Source organism: Dicentrarchus labrax, unplaced genomic scaffold, assembly GCF_905237075.1.
Source record: "Dicentrarchus labrax unplaced genomic scaffold, dlabrax2021, whole genome shotgun sequence".
Lineage (NCBI taxonomy): Eukaryota > Metazoa > Chordata > Actinopteri > Moronidae > Dicentrarchus > Dicentrarchus labrax.
In genome coordinates, this window is record NW_026136875.1 from 762,501 (window position 1) to 779,367 (window position 16,867).

Here is a 16,867-nt window from a genome sequence, read left to right on the forward strand (position 1 = left end):
GTGGTCACTGAGCCTGTACTTGGTTAGGATCTGTCTCTGCTTTCTATCTCTGACAGTAGAGAGATATTCTGCTCATTCATAATCTCTTTTAAGGGCAAGATAACATTCCAATCTACTTTGGCTTTTAGTTGTTTCTTCCCAATGGTCCAGATAGCTTTCTTTACATTGTGCTATCATTTACTCTGATTACTGTTTGTAGAGCCGTGTTGTTGTGAGGCTGGTCACAGTGTGTCTGAGAGGGGGCAGTTAGCCTCAGTACCAACTGACATAGGGGACTCTTTTCTGGGCTCAGCTCTTGGGTTTGGAGGGCTTTGGAGTGGAGGGTGTCTCTGGGGCTGGATTTCAGGTGGTTAAAGAAGTTGAGCGTTCTCTTCTGAATGTTAATTATCAGTGGGTATCTGCCTGATTCTGCTCTACATGCATTTGTTGGTGTGTTTCTGTGTATGTGTAAAATGTATCTGCAGAATTCTGCATGTAGAGATTCTGTTGGATGTTTGTCCCAACGGGTAAAGCTCTGATGACTGAGTGGACCCCATACTTCACTACCGTACAGCGCAATGGGCTGGATGACACTATCAAATATTTTAAGCCAGATTTTTATTGGAATATGGAAATTATAAAATGTTCCCCTAATTGCATATAGAGCTCTTTGAGCTTTTTCTTTTAGTGCATTCACTGCCATGTTGAAACTCCCTGATGCTGTTATGGTTATACCAAGGTAGGTATAACTCATGCTGTGTTCAATGACATGATTATTGATGGTAAATTGGTGTTTGTTCTCATGACACCTGGGGCGTTTTTGAAAGATCATGACATTGGTTTTCTTCATGTTTACTGCCAGGGCCCAGTTCTGACAGTACTTTTCTACTACGTCCAGCTGTAGCTGTAGTCCTTGTTCAGTAGGAGACAGTAGAACAAGGTCATCAGCATAAAACAGAGACTTCACCTCTCTATCTAGGAGGGAGAGGCCCGGAGCAGCACATTTATCTAACTCAACAGCCAGTTCATTTATATACACGTTAAATAAAGCCGGACTTAGACTGCAACCCTGCCACCTCTTCTCTGAGGGAAGAAATCAGTTAGTTTGTCTCCAATTTTAACAGCACACACGTTTTCCAAATACTTTGATTTAACCAGATCATACATTTTGCCACCTATACCACAGTTTAAAAGTCTGTAATAGAGCCCTTCCTGCCAAATAGAGTCGAAATCTTTCTTGAAATCAATAAAGCAGGTGAATATTTTTCCATTCTTAGTAGTTAGATCCTCAAGGAAATCTCGTATTCTTGTATTAAGAATACTACAGAATAGTTTACCTAGACAGCTGCTGACACAGATGCCACGGTAGTTATTAGGGTCTGATTTGTCCCCACTCTTATGAATGGGGGAAATGAGCCCTGTGCACCAGATGTTGGGAAAACATCCTGCCTGTAGTATAACATTGAACAAATGTAACATTGCACCCTGCATTTCTGGGGTGCTGCTTTTGAGCATTTCGTTTCTAATGCTGTCTGGACCACAAGCTTTCCTTGGCTTCAGACATATTGTCTGTGTGGTTATTTCTTCCCAAGTAATTTCTAAATCAAGGGGGTTTTGGTTGTCTTTAATTGTTTCTTCTAGTTTTTGGAGTTTTTCTTTCATAATACACTGATCTGAATTAATTTGATTGATTGGTATGTCTTTGTACAGATTTTCAAAATGTGATCTCCAGATGTCACCGTTTTGGATGGGTAATGTCTGCTGTTGCTTTGTGTTGAACTTGTTTCACATATCCCAGAATTGATTTTGGTTAATGGCATTCTCAGTATCTTCAATTGGGTATAATTTTGTTTTTTGATCCTAATTATGTATTTATATGTATTTAAAATGTCATTGTATCGAATGCGCAGGGCTGGGTTGTTCGGTTGGTGATGTTTCTCATTTGCTATTTTTCTCAGCTCTTTTCTGATTGTTTTGCATTCTTGATCAAACCTTGTCAGTATTTTGCCTTTTAATAGGCCTCCATCTTTGCTCTTTGCTTTATGAAGTCAGCCCTAATAGCTGCCTTATGAAATATCATATGGATATCCTCAATGGCCTTGTTTACCCCATCTCTGGTAGGGACATATTGATTTTGATTATATATTGATATGTAATTCATCAGATCAGGGGAGTTCAAAGCCTTGATGAATTTGTCTCCACTGTCTGAGGCCCATCTGTAAGAAGGATTTAATTTATACAGCTTACTGGGTTCCCTTTTTGTGTCACTAATTTGTCCTGACAATTTAAAGAACACATTAATTTGGTTGTGGTCTGAAAGGGGGGATTGCTGTCTGACAGTGAATGCACTGATAGTTGAGGGGTCCATGTCAGTAATTGAATAGTCTACAACACTAGACCCAAGAGCTGAGGAGTCTGTGAACCTCCCTAAAGAGTCCCCTCTGAACCTACCATTAACTGTGTACAGGCCTAAGGCCCGACAGAGATCTCCCTGCCACTTTGATTTAATATTGAGTCAAGTTTATTCCAATGGGTGATGTTTGGTGTGGTAAAGAGGGGGGCCTGACCGAATACATGGTTGTTGCCCTGTGTGTCAATTATATCAGGTTCAATTCCTGTACGTCCATTCAGAACTCCAGTTAGAAGTACATTTCCCTGGGCCTGGAAATAGGCAATTTCTGAATTTACGGTGTCAAAAATGTCCTCTTCAAAATAAGGAGAATCCACTGGGGGTATGTAAATTGCACAGAGGTATAGATCCCTATCGGTTATGCCTAGGGTTTGATCTAACCTCAACCAAATGTGCGATTTACTCTGTTTTACTGGTGAGATCTGATTGCAATTATCTCCTTTAAACCACACCAAAATCCCCCCCGATGTTCTGCCCTTGCGTATGTTTTTTAGTTTTATGGAGGGCACCATGACTTCATTATATCCTGCAGGACAGTGAGTGAGCAAATCATCTTGACACCATGTTTCTGTCAATACAATGATATCAACGTCTTTGATAGATTTCATGAACTCAGGGTTTCCACTCTTCAGCTCAAAGGTTGAGGAGTGGAGACCCTGAATAGTCCAACAGTCTGTCTCTCTCTGTCTCTGTCTCTCTCTCTCTCTCTCTCTCTCTCACCCCAACTGGTCGAGACAGACGACCACCCACCTAGAGCCGAAGGATCTGTCCTAGGTTTCTGCCTTTTAACAGGCAGTGTTTCCTTGCCCTTGTCTCCAAGGTCTTGCTCATGGTGGTACTGTTGGGTCTCTGTAATTAATGTTATAAAGAGTTCGGTCTAGACCTGCTCTATTTGAAAAGCTGTTATGAATTGGCGCTATACAAATAACAGTGAATTGAACATTGAATCTTTTTGTGCAGCACTTTGGAAACCTTGTGTTTGTTAAAATCATGCTATTAAAGTGGATTGGATTAGATTGTCCCCATTCATCATGAGCTGAACTCAAAGATCTAAGACTTTCTCTATGTACACAAAAGGCCTATTTCTCTCAAATATTGTTCACAAATCTGTCAAAATCTGTGTTAGTGAGCATAATATATAATAATCCATCCACCTCACAGGTGTGGCATATCAAGATGCTGATCAGACAGCATGGGTATTGCACAGGTGTGCCTTAGGCTGGCCACGATAAAAGGCCACTCGAAAATGTGCAGTTACACCCGATTTGGGGGGTCTGGGGGGTCCAGAAACCAGTCAGTATCAGGTGTGACCACCATTTGCCTCACGCAGTGCAACACATCCGTGTACAGATCCTTGCAACATGGGGCCGTACATTATTATGCTGCAACATGAGGTGATGGTCGTGGATGAATGGCACAACAACGGGCCTCAGGATCTCGTCACGGTATCTCTGTGCATTCAAAATGCCGTCAATAAAATGCACCTGTGTTCGTTGTCCATAACACACGCCTGTCCATACCATAACCCCACCGCCACCATGGGCCACTCGATCCACAACGTTGACATCAGCAAACCGCTCATCCACACGACGCCATATACGCTGTCTGCCATCTGTACAGTGAAAACCGGGATTCATCCATGAAGAGAACACCTCTTCAAAGTGCCAGACGCCATTCAATGTGAACATTTGCCCACTCAAGTCGGTTACGGCGACGAACTGCAGTCAGGTCGAGACCCCGATGAGGATGACGAGCATGCAGATGAGCTTCCCTGAGACGGTTCCTGACAGTTTGTGCAGAAATTCTTTGGTTATGCAAACCGATTGTTGCAGCAGCTGTCCGGGTGGCTGGTCTCAGACGATCTTGGAGGTGAAGATGCTGGATGTGGAGGTCCTGGGCTGGTGCAGTTACACGTGGTCTGCGGTTGTGAGGCCGGTTGGGTGTACTGCCAAATTCTCTGAAATTATGGTAGAGAAAATGAACATTCAATTCACGGGCAACAGCTCTGGTGGACATTCCTGCAGTCAGCATGCCAACTGCATGCTCCCTCAAAACTTGCGACATCTGTGGCATTGTGCTGTGTGAGGGAACTGCACATTTTGGAGTGGCCTTTTATTGTGGCCAGCCTAAGGCACACCTGTGCAATACCCATGCTGTCTGATCAGCATCTTGATATGCCACACCTGTGAGGTGGATGGATTATTATATATTATGCTCACTAACACAGATTTTGACAGATTTGTGAACAATATTTGAGAGAAATAGGCCTTTTGTGTACATAGAGAAAGTCTTAGATCTTTGAGTTCAGCTCATGATGAATGGGGGCAAAAACTAGTGTTGCATCTATAATTTTGTTCAGTGTATAACTATATCTATAACTGTATATACTATATAATTATATACACACAACAGTTGGCCTATATCTCAGCATTTATTTATTTATAAATAAAGTTATTTTTAAAGTTTAGATTATTATTTAAGATATGAAAGATGTGAACGTTGTCTCTAGACTGTAAAATAAATCTGTATGTTTATGTTTTTGTTTCACTTATTTTACAGATGTTTTAATGTTAATAAAATGACAAAATGATCCTGTGAATTTACAGGTCTGATGTCAAATAACATGAAAAATCAGTAAATGTAAATAATCATAAAGTTACTGCTTATTAAAAGAAAATTTTACTTTTTTCACATAAACTATTAAAATATATTTGCTATAATTTTTTCGCTGATATTTACTTTTTATTTAATAAATTAAACTGTTGAATTCAAGTTTAATACTGTAATAATTTATAAAATTATATAAAATTAGTGACATTACTAGTAAACAGTATTAGTTGTGTAAGTTTAATGTATTAAACTCTTGTATAATGATGGAAGTTGAATAAATGTTGTTTATCAGTGTATAAGCATTATGTGAACAATATTCACAGGAAATAATCAATAATAATCACTGTTTGGTTTATCATCTGTTCTCTGCTGTTATTGATATTGATCAATAGAATATTAAATACATATAAAATACAGTCAGTTTTAAAGGTTTATTATTATATTGTTGGATTATAAATATTGATACATTAAAGGGGAACTTGGCAACTATTTCAACTTAATAAACCCGTTCAGAAATCCTTTGGATGGTTAAATGGTCTGTTCCGGTGTTAATGGTGACTGCCCCCCCCCCAGCGTCCCTGTTCAGTTGGAAAATCTTTTAAAGTCTTCCATTTAAAAAGGAGCCAAATGAATATAAAATGAATAATAATAATAATAAAATGTATAAAGTGCACTTCAGTTTGTAGCTGAACGGTTTTATTTAAACTGTTCTTCAGATAAATCACTTCCCTTTTTTAAACTGAAGACTTGAACAGGTTTTTGTTTTGAGAACAAATGGAAAGGCCTGCTATGTGAAATTTGTCAAAACCTATATATATTGTGTTTTTGTTAACTGTTAAAAACCGTTCAGCTACAAACTGAAGAGCATTTTATAGATTTAATTATTACTATAATTTATTTTATGTTTGTTTGTTAAATTCATTCACCAGCAATAAAATGGAAATGTAACTAATCAGATATTGTTATTGTTGTTATATTGTTATTGGATCAGATATTGTTCAGGTTTCTGTTGTGAAGTAGTAAAGGATTCACTTTAGACTACCAAGATATATTCCAGAAACTCCATAACGTTAGTTATACCAAAGTGTCTCTCCAACCTAAATACATTTAAATAGCTTTATTGGTGGCCCGGCTACATTGATCCATTATGAAACAAACCCGATATATTTCTGTCCGTTACGTTTATTTCGAATTTTGTTAGCCGCGCGTTTTCTCCATCAATACAGAGTCAAATCTGCCGGAGACACATTATCAGCCCCGAGCTGCAACAAAGGGACACTCAAACAAAAGAGCTGGCGTGCTGAACTCGTGAACGCGTATTACGACCCAAACAACACAACAAATGAAGTCGTCGCACTCTTTCAAATGTTTGCTCCAGGCAAGGTAGACTGCGTCGTCACGTGAGCTACACACGATCCAACAAATTGATGACTAAATTATTCGCCAACTATTTCGATTTTAATCGATTTAATTGATTAGTTGTTGCAGCCCTAGTCCCAGAACTGTAGGGGGAGCTCGTTGAGAAAACATGCGACGACAAAAGTGAAAACCAGCGAAGAAATGGCAAGAGTTGCCAAGTTCCTCTTTAATGTGGTCATATTGGTCGGTTGAGGATCAATATTTCTTCATGTAGTAATCTAGAATAAGACTTTAAAATATATATTTTCCATTATTAATACAGACAAAGTAACTTGTCTAATAAATAAATGTAGTGAAGTAAAAAGGAAACTACAAATACTCCAATAAAGTACCTTAGAATTGAGTAAATGTATTTAGTTACTTCGTGGATAATGAGTATTATTCAGTGTAATGTGGTAATATTTAATTCTTCTACCTTTACACTGTGTTTACAAACAAGATGTCAATAAACACTTTAATATAATTTAATGTGTTGTTTGATTTCAGTGTAAAAAAGATGCTTTAGAATTGTTATATTTATATTTAAGACATTTAATATATTAATATTATAATATATTAATAGGATATAATATCATATATCAGATATAATATCATATATTATATAAAATATAATATATATATTTTATATATATAATATATATTATATATTATATTTAATATATAATATATTATAATATATATTATACTATATATATTATAATATATATTATATATATAAAATATATATAATATATATATTATATATATTTTATAATATATTATAATATATATTATATATTATATATATTATATATATTATAATATATATAATATATATATAATATAATATATATATTATAATATATATTATAATATATTATAAAATATTATAATATATTGACTTTTATTTGAACCTGTGTTGTGCCCACCTGCTGTAACAGGACATGTGACTTCTGTTACGTCATCCTCCGCCGGACCGGATGCAGTCCAGGTGAGGCAGGCCCCGCCCCCTCGCAGGTGCGCTCATTAAAAAGCTGTGAAAGTGGAACAATGGCGTCTGTCCGTCTGAAGAGAAGGCGCCAAACTCAAACTGCAGATTAAAGATGTCGAGCAGCGGAGCGGAAACAGCAGCTCAGAGCCCGCTGCTCTCCAACAGGTAACCGCAGCAGGTACACCCAGACCGGGTCAGAGCGGGTCAGACCGGCAGACCGGGTCAGACCGGGTCAGAGCCGGGCCAGACCGGGAGAAACACACACCTGTCTGTCGTTTGATTGACTCTCTGAAATCAGAAACCAACGAAGAAGAGCTGATTTAAAATGTCTTGATGTTCTGATGGTGCGTTCAGGTTCTGATGGTGCGTTCAGGTTCTGATGGTGCGTTCAGGTTCAGGTTCTGATGGTGCGTTCAGGTTCAGGTTCTGATGGTGCGTTCAGGTTCAGGTTCTGATGGTGCGTTCAGGTTCTGATGGTGCGTTCAGGTTCTGATGGTGCGTTCAGGTTCTGATGGTGCGTTCAGGTGTCACCGTGCGTTAATTAGCGTGCGGCGTGGGGCTTTCAGTGCCCCGGATGTCGCCTCTCAGGCTCGTGCCTGCAGACTCCCCTCAGGGCTGAAAGCCCGCGAACTGCAGCCGTGTTTAGATTAATGCTTATAGTGAATATTGTCCTAAAAGACGTCCTGTAGTTAATAACGCACAGTAGTTATCGATCAGGTCGCATTGATTACCAGATTATTACCAATAACAGTTTGATTGGCTAAATTTAAAATAATAAAGTAGAATTTAAAGTAAATTTCAAACTAAACTTCACACTTCCTGTAGAAGCTGCTTTTCACAATAAAAACTCCCCAGTTTAGGTAACAGCCCAGCTTTTATTATGAAGTATTAACAGGAAGTATTAGCTTTTATTTTGTAATATTTTTCTATATTGAACTTTAGATTATTGATAACAGATTTAAACTCTCATGGCTGTTAAATGTTTACTAAATAAATAAATAAATAAATATATATATTATTACTTTAAAAAGATTTCTATCAAATGTGTTATTATTGTTGTTGATGATATAAAACTGAAGATATGACAGATTTTCACAATAAAGTAACCTATGAATGTTTAATCTGCTTCACTCAGAAACAAACTCAAAGTTTAGCTTAGCATAAAGACTGGAAACGGCTGGTTAGCTTAGCATAAAGACTGGAAACGGCTGGTTAGCTTAGCATAAAGACTGGAAACGGCTGGTTAGCTTAGCATAAAGACTGGAAACGGCTGGTTGCTTAGCATAAAGACTGGAAACGGCTGGTTAGCTTAGCATAAAGACTGGAAACGGCTGGTTAGCTTAGCATAAAGACTGGAAACGGCTGGTTAGCTTAGCATAAAGACTGGAAACGGCTGGTTAGCTTAGCATAAAGACTGGAAACGGCTGGTTAGCTTAGCATAATGTCTGGAAACGGCTGGTTAGCTTAGCATAATGTCTGGAAACGGCTGGTTAGCTTAGCATAAAGACTGGAAACGGCTGTTAGCTTAGCATAAAGACTGGAAACGGCTGGTTAGCTTAGCATAAAGTCTGGAAACGGCTGGTTAGCTTAGCATAATGTCTGGAAACGGCTGGTTAGCTTAGCATAATGTCTGGAAACGGCTGGTTAGCTTAGCATAAAGACTGGAAACGGCTGGTTAGCTTAGCATAATGTCTGGAAACGGCTGGTTAGCTTAGCATAATGTCTGGAAACGGCTGGTTAGCTTAGCATAAAGACTGGAAACGGCTGGTTAGCTTAGCATAAAGACTGGAAACGGCTGGTTAGCTCAGCATAATGTCTGGAAACGGCTGGTTAGCTTAGCATAAAGACTGGAAACGGCTGGTTAGCTTAGAATAATGTCTGGAAACGGCTGGTTAGTTTAGCATAATGTCTGGAAACGGCTGGTTAGCTTAGCATAATGACTGGAAACGGCTGGTTAGCTTAGCATAATGTCTGGAAACGGCTGGTTAGCTTAGCATAATGTCTGGAAACGGCTGGTTAGCTTAGCATAAAGACTGGAAACGGCTGGTTAGCTTAGCATAAAGACTGGAAACGGCTGGTTAGCTCAGCATAATGTCTGGAAACGGCTGGTTAGCTTAGCATAAAGACTGGAAACGGCTGGTTAGCTTAGAATAATGTCTGGAAACGGCTGGTTAGTTTAGCATAATGTCTGGAAACGGCTGGTTAGCTTAGCATAAAGACTGGAAACGGCTGGTTAGCTTAGCATAAAGACTGGAAACGGCTGGTTAGCTTAGCATAAAGACTGGAAACGGCTGGTTAGCTTAGCATAATGTCTGGAAACGGCTGGTTAGCTTAGCATAATGTCTGGAAACGGCTGGTTAGCTTAGCATAATGTCTGGAAATGGCTGGTTAGCTTAGCATAATGTCTGGAAACGGTTATAGCTTAGCATAATGTCTGGAAACGGCTGGTTAGCTTAGCATAAAGACTGGAAACGGCTGGTTAGCTTGGCATAATGTCTGGAAACGGCTGGTTAGCTTAGCATAATGTCTGGAAACGGCTGGTTAGCTTAGCATAGAGACTGTAAACTGAGTTTCCGTCTCCAGTTTCTGTTTCAGCCCGTGGTCGTGTGTCTGCGTGAAGGGCTGGTCGGCGGCGATGTGGAACGGGCTCCCCGACCCGCTGCTGGCCGCCGCCGCCGCCTCTGGATGCTCCGCCCCCGAGCCGTGGCTCCTCCCCGGCTGCAGCTCCGTCTACGACAGCCTGGTCAGGTGAGAAACACCTGGAGCTCAAAACAAAGGAGCTACTGTCAGGTTCCTTAAGAGACACTGATGCTAACGTTCAGTGGTTGGTTGGTTGGTTGATTGATTGATTGATTGATTGATTGATTGATTGATCGGTGATCAATAAGTGGAATAAAATAGGATTCTACTTCCTGTTCGCAGCAACGTCTCTCCGATCCCGTCGCCTCCTGCAGCCAGCGGCCCGCGAGGACGAGAGAGAGCCGCCGGCAACAAACCGCGCAGGTAGTCTGCAGCTGGTTAGCTTAGCATAAAGTAAAGTTCTTCTTTGCCGCCACATTGAACCTGAAACTAAACGTGGTGATTGATCCGTTATTGATCTGTTATTGATCCGTTATCGGTCCTCAGGCCGTCCATCCTGGAGCGTTGTATCCTCAAAGTGTCGACCAGCAGCGTGGCGGTGGGGACGGACGATCTGGACGGCAAGAGGTTGAAAACAAACGTATTAAAATGATTGATTATTGATTATTGATTACTGAAGCAGTTTGGTGGAATCACTCTGGTGTTCTGCAGGCCCCCCCTCGGTCGCTGCTACCCCCGTCTGCCGGACCCGGTCAACACCGAGACCAACACCGCCGTCCTCAAGCGGCGGCAGAAACAGATCCAGTACGGCAAGAACACCAGCGGCTACCAGAACTACCTGCAGCAGGTCCCCAGGTGAGAATCCTCTTCCTCCTTCCATCCTCCCTCCTCCTCTACTGCTCCTCTTCCTCCTTCCATCCTCCCTCCTCTTCCTCCCATCCTCCCTCCTCCTCCTCCTTCCATCCTCCCTCCTCTTCCTCCTTCCATCCTCCCTCCTCTTCCTCCTTCCATCCTCCCTCCTCTTCCTCCCTCCTTCCTCCCTCCTCTTCCTCCTCCCCCCCTCCTCTTCCTCCTTCCTCCTCCCTCTCCTCCTCCTCCTCCTCCTCCTCCTTCCTTCCTTCCTTCCTCCTCCTCCTCCTCCTCCTCCTCCTCCTCCTCCTCCTCCTCTTCCTCAGAGGACTGAATGGCGCTGACACATTTGTTCCCAATAAATGTTGGTGTTAGCATGTTAGCATTTATTAGCAACAACACTTTAAATTTGAAATGCTGCAGAAGGAAAAACACTTCCTGCCGTTCTTCGCTGACGGCTGACGGCTGACGGCAGTGTCTCAGGAGGAAGAGCGGGTCGTCCACTGATCAGAAGGTTGGTGGTTCGATCCCCGGCTCCTCCCACTGCAGGTTGAAGTGTCCTTGAGCAAGATACTGAACCCCAAACTGCTCCTGATGCTGAACCACTGACTGTAGAGTAAAAGAGCTCTGAAGACCAGAAAGAGGAACTTCCTGTCCCACCGCATGATGTCTAAAATATATATATAAAAAAAAAAAAAAAAAAAAAAAAAAAAAAAAAAAAAAAAAAAAATATATATATATATAAATATATATATATATATATATATATTTATATATAAATTATAATAAATCTAATCTGTCCTGTGAGCTTGTTTTATATCAATATAAAAAACACACAATTCTGTTTTTGGAATAAAGACTGAATACAGAGTCAGTAGGGGGCGCTACAAAGACGGTTGTAAAACATAAATCCTCAAACCATCAGTAAGGTGTGTGTGTGTGTGTGTGTGTGTGTCTCTCTCTGTGTGTCTTCTGTGTGTGTGTGTGTGTGTGTGTCTCTCTCTGTGTGTTTTGTGTGTGTGTGTGTGTGTTTCTCGTGTGTTGTGTGTGTGTGTGTGTGTTCTTGTGTGTTCTCTTGTGTGTGTGTGTGTGTGTTCTTCTGTGTGTTCTCTGTGTGTGTGTGTGTGTGTCTCTTTGTGTGTGTGTGTGTGTTTCTGTGTGTGTGTGTGTGTGTCTTTTGTGTGTCCTGTGTGTTCCTGTGTGTGTGTGTGTGTGTGTTGTGTGTTCTCTGTGTGTGTGTGTTTGTGGTGTGTGGGCCCCCCTCCCCTTGCGGCTTTAGATTAATGGAAGTGTATCGGAGGTGATCTGCTCTCTAACTCTGCTCCCTCCTCTTCCTCAGACACCTGAGGGATCCTAAGCTCCACCCGTCCACTCCCAACAAGTACAGGAAGTACAGCCGGCGCTCCTGGGACATGCAGGTGCGTCTGTGGAGGCGAGCGCTGCACCTGTGGGACCCCCCGACCGACTCGCAGCCGGACACCGCTGACACACGGGACCCAGTGGAGCAACTGTAGGTGGACGCTGTGACCCGAGCGGTTATTCATGACGTCAGCTGAGCGTTGATGAGCCTCCTTTGAACGACTCCTGGTGGTAAAATGAGCTTTGTGGTCTTTGTAGGCAGAGCCAGCTGGCCAAGATGACCTCTGACCTGTGTGAGGACGGAGGAGACAAGCAGAGAGAGAAGGAGGCTCCAGCAGCCTCTAAAGCCTCCTCTGTGTCTCCTCTGTCGGCCGTGACGTCGCTGGAGCTGCCTGGACCCTGGACCAGCCCGCTCTCACCGGTAATCGCACTGAATGATCCGACGGCTGCTCCCAGATCAGTTAATGGCGTCGATGTGTTTCTATCTAAACCTTCTTCCTGTCAGGAGGCCGATGGGGGCCACAGGCCTCTGCGCTCTCCCCCCGGCCTGAGCTACTCCTTCAGGAGTCAGCTGACCACCGACGACAACATGACCGACTGGCTGCGCCTCCTGCTGGAGGCCGACGACGGCCGAGGTGAGGTCACAGGTCAGGTGTTACCGTAGAAACAGTAGCGGCAGTAGGACGCTCAGACACCAACTAACTAGCTATGTGGTGGAGAGCAGTGGTACTGAGGTTCTGTCTGACGGGTTCTCTTCTGGTTCTTCTGGTAGACTTCGGCTCTGATGACCAGCAGGTTCCGGTCTTCTCTGACCAGCTCCTGTGGAACCCGTACTGATCCAACGTCTGCCGGTCTGAAGCCCACGAGGTTCAGCCGTCTTCACCTGCACCTCGTTTAGTGTGTGTGTGTGTGTGTGCGTGTGTGCGTGTGTGTGTGTGTGTGTGTGTGTGTGCCAGTACGTTCGTCTTTTTAAGATAACGACAGCAGGGATGTGATCGGAGCCAGCCCTCGGGTCTGTTCCTGGAGGAGGGCTGAAGAGAGGCGAGAGGAACCAGCTGCTCCTGAACGCATCCTGAGGGCTGACACTGAACCTCTGACCTGAGCATGGTTGTATAGTTTGCACTTTATATATATTTATGTTGCCCTGCGTCCGATGGAGCACTTCTCACCTGCATCATGTTTGACTTTGATGATCCTGCACTGAAGGGGAAAAAAGCTGCTGTTTATTATTTTTGTATTTGAAGTCACTTTATTTGTCGTCTGTTTTTTGGTGTCACTTTGCGGCCTCGTCGGTCCGCCGTCGGTCCGCCGTCGCCTTCGTGCTCTGCTGTCTGTCTGGATCAGGCTCCAGCTCCTCCCTCTCTACCTCCATGTTTTTTCTAAAAAACAAAAAGCTCGATTAATGGAGGAGAAACGGCTGTCGCTTTGTGTTGTTGTGACTTTTCTTTTACTTTTCTGTTTCTCAAGTTGTCATATTTGTGCTGCTCGAATATCGAGAGCAAAGCTGAAAGATGTGATTAATAAAGATGTAAATAAAGTGTTATAAACTCACACAGAGCTGTTTTCACTGACTGTTGCAGTTCAATCCTGTTTAATCTAGAAAGGATTCAACGTTGGACTGAGTGAACAGATCAATTAATCTGGAGGTTATTTATATGATTGATACATTGAACCTACATTTTGAGATCAAAGTCATTGATGTGAAAGTTCAGACGTAAAAGTTCTTCACATGTTGTCTTTGCTGCTGCAGTTATTAATCACATAAATAACTAATAAATATTTTCACTTCTGGTTCAAACCTCATTTTTATATTTAGAAAATGTCAGAAATGGATTCAGCTTCCTCAATAACCCCAAAACCTCCTTTATTGTCCCAATCAGCCAATCAGCTGCTCAGTATTGATGCTAATGATGCTAATTGTCCAACATATGCATGTTAGCATCAGTCAGTGTAACAGCTGGAGACCAGAATGATTCTGGTTCTGAACAGCTCTGGGTCACAGGGAGCAGTGTGACCTCTGCGTGTGACCTCTGCCTGCACTGGATATTATTTGTGGTCCTAAATATTTGAGCTGTGTTGGAGTAAAAGTGTGTGTGGGGGGGGGTGCAGGTGTCTCCTCTGTCCACGGGGGGGGTGCAGGTGTCCCTTGTCGGGGGGGGTGCAGGTGTCTCCTCTGTCCACGGGGGGCGCTGCTGCAGCCGGACAGCTTCAGTCTGAACTGACAGTAAATAATCAGTGTGTGTGTGTTTGTCCTTTAACTGTCTCACACACTGTCTCACACCCTGTCTCACACACTGTCTCACACCCTGCAGCTCTGCATCATTCAATAATAACCCGAGGACTGACTGACAGACACATCAGACCTGCTGCTGTAAACAAGCTGCTGTCACCAGGCTGGAAACTACAACTCCCACAATGCACCAGCGAGTTATTCTCCCACTTTTTACTGAATAATTTTTATTTGTGTGAAGTGTTCCGTTGGAGTGATCCGCTGCTGGTCGTAATGAGGATGTGATAGAAATAAAAGGGAGAATAAAAGCAGGTGCTGAGGTGAAGCACCGCCCCTCCTCCTCCTCCTCCGGCTGACACCGTAAATGTTATTTATGAATGCTGCCGCTCACGGGCGTGTGCACGCAGATTCCTCATTATTATGTTTTAATAATCAGAGACATTGATTGCAGCCGATGTGCAGGTCGGTCCCGGACCCTGCGGTGCCCGCTGTGTGCGGTTGAATCCAGACTTTAATTCATTGCGGTGTGTTTGGTGCTGACAGCGGCGGCGGCGGCGGCGGCGGGCGGAGCGGTGCTTTAATAACACTGGGTCAATACACCGAGAACCGCCGCTGTCTGCCAGCCCGCTGCATCCACCGGAGCCGCTTCACCAGGACACCCGGGAGCTGCTGTCCGAGAAGGTAAGCCCGCCGGCCGGGTGAGAGTGAGCAGAATGACCGCTGGTGCGTCCCGCAGCATCCCGCAGCATCCCGCAGCATCCCGCCGTGTTTTCCTCCTCTCACGCGGCTCGGAGCGCTCACAGGCCGGCCACACGTCCCTTCATCTCCGCTGTTATTGTTGGTCGCTAGCGGCGATTGTGGCTGGGAGTTCGCCTGCGAGGCGTTCAGGTGTATTCACAGATAATGTCTCTGAGCTAACTGCTGGAGGAGGGACGGAGAGCGGGAACATCTCTTCTGATATTCGGGTTTGTTTGTGAAATCACCGCTGCTAACGCCGCTACCGCTGCTAACGCCGCTACCGCTGCTAACGAGCGCTGCTACCGCTGCTAACGCCGCTACCGCTGCTAACGAGCGCTGCTAACGCTGGGCAGGTCAGTTAGCTCCCGTTAGCTCCGTTAGCTCCCGTTAGCTCCGTTAGACCCGCGGAGCGGAGCAGCCGGAGCCGGGGGAGGCCGCTCTGCTGCGGGGGAGACTCAGTCTTCAGCCAGGGGTTTTAATTCAGAGAGAAAATGGCTGAATTTATTGTTCCGACCTTGAGAGAAATAACGAGATGACATATTGTTTATAGCTAAGCTAGCTGTGAGGAGCTAGCTCGCTCGGTGATGTAACCGGCTGCTTCCGAACTCAAACTCAATTATTTTATTTTTCTACACGAAGTTTATGTCAGAATTGAATAATAACAATCCCCATTTATTGTGCTCTCTGTCCGGGACCACCGCTATATGTGTGTGTGTGTGTGTGTGTTAGCATCCCTCATTGAAAACAATGGGAGCTGTTAGCCACAAGCTAGCAGCAGCTGGAGATATTTCCTTTCTCTTTTTAGAGCTCAAGTTTCAAATGTACGGAAAGTGATGAGGGCCAAATGTGAAAGATGTCTGTAGTGTTCATTAATGTTGAATCAGCTGTTTGTATGGACAGAGAGAGGGTCCCCCTCTGGTGGAGCCGCCATGTTGGACCGCCATGTTTAATGTCGGATCTCACTGGTTGCGTAAAGAAAGTTAACGCTTCTTTTACTCAGCTTTAATGGTTCTTTACATTTTACTGTGCAAGCTAATTTCAGAATAAATTAAAATATTCACTCAGTATGAAGAACTTATGATTCAGTCAATATTTTATGTTTTTCATTATTTTGACTCAGAATCATTTTATTACGTCACACTGGAGGAAACTGACTTTGATAGTTTTCCTAAAATTAGTTTTAAATGAAAATAAATTACAATATATTGTCTTTCTTACAGTATCGCAATATATTGAATCATAACTCCAGTGACAGTTATCGTACGCAGCCCTGCTAGATAACGGCCACCGTAGGTAGGGGAGGGTGATGTGAGGGAGGTGCCACTAGATTGTACACACTACACCTTTTTTTTTAAAAGTCAAATTTATTATTAGAAGTATTTTTATAGATCATCTTGAAAAATTCTCATTTTAATAATCTTCAGTTCCTATATGAACCGACACTAAAAACCCTATATGGATAAAAAATAAACTTCACATAAATAAATATATAAACAAGTAAATATAAATATAACTTTATTTTGTTATACAGTAAATTCCCAATGAGTGGTTGTTTTAACCCTTTAAGACCCTCAGTTATATTCTAACTTTATTATCACTGTACAAACACACAACTTTATCATCAGCTGATTGAACACTAATGATACCAATGGATATTATATTAATGTGACACGCTGGAGCTTTAACGGCTCTCTTGGTTAATATAGGAACGGAGTCAAAGAGA

At 42.9% G+C, this 16,867-nt stretch overlaps 1 protein-coding gene across 2 annotated transcripts; it reads left to right on the forward strand.

The window, feature by feature from the left end:
- Positions 1-7,340: 7,340 nt before the first annotated feature.
- On the forward strand, positions 7,341-13,725 carry slbp2 (stem-loop binding protein 2). Of its 2 annotated transcripts, XM_051394815.1 has the most exons (9): positions 7,342-7,553; positions 9,972-10,136; positions 10,311-10,391; positions 10,515-10,595; positions 10,680-10,823; positions 12,157-12,327; positions 12,435-12,597; positions 12,682-12,811; positions 12,949-13,725. In XM_051394815.1, the coding sequence occupies exons 1-9, from the start codon at positions 7,501-7,503 to the stop codon at positions 13,011-13,013; spliced, it is 1,053 nt and encodes a 350-aa protein (XP_051250775.1). In that variant the 5' UTR covers positions 7,342-7,500; the 3' UTR covers positions 13,014-13,725. The 2 variants fall into 2 exon arrangements, with proteins under 2 accessions (XP_051250774.1, XP_051250775.1); XM_051394814.1 differs by having other exon boundaries at positions 7,341-7,553; positions 12,435-12,811.
- The last annotated feature ends 3,142 nt before the right edge of the window (positions 13,726-16,867 follow it).

What these genes read in the sequence shown, in the direction of transcription:
- slbp2 (XM_051394814.1), top strand. Translation starts at nt 7,501, where the DNA reads ATGTCGAGCAGCGGAGCGGAAACAGCAGCTCAGAGCCCGCTGCTCTCC. An exon ending in AGCCCGCTGCTCTCCAACAG is followed by an intron (nt 7,554 to 9,971) that starts GTAACCGCAGCA and finishes TTCCGTCTCCAG; the next exon opens with TTTCTGTTTCAGCCCGTGGT. An exon ending in GTCTACGACAGCCTGGTCAG is followed by an intron (nt 10,137 to 10,310) that starts GTGAGAAACACC and finishes TCCTGTTCGCAG; the next exon opens with CAACGTCTCTCCGATCCCGT.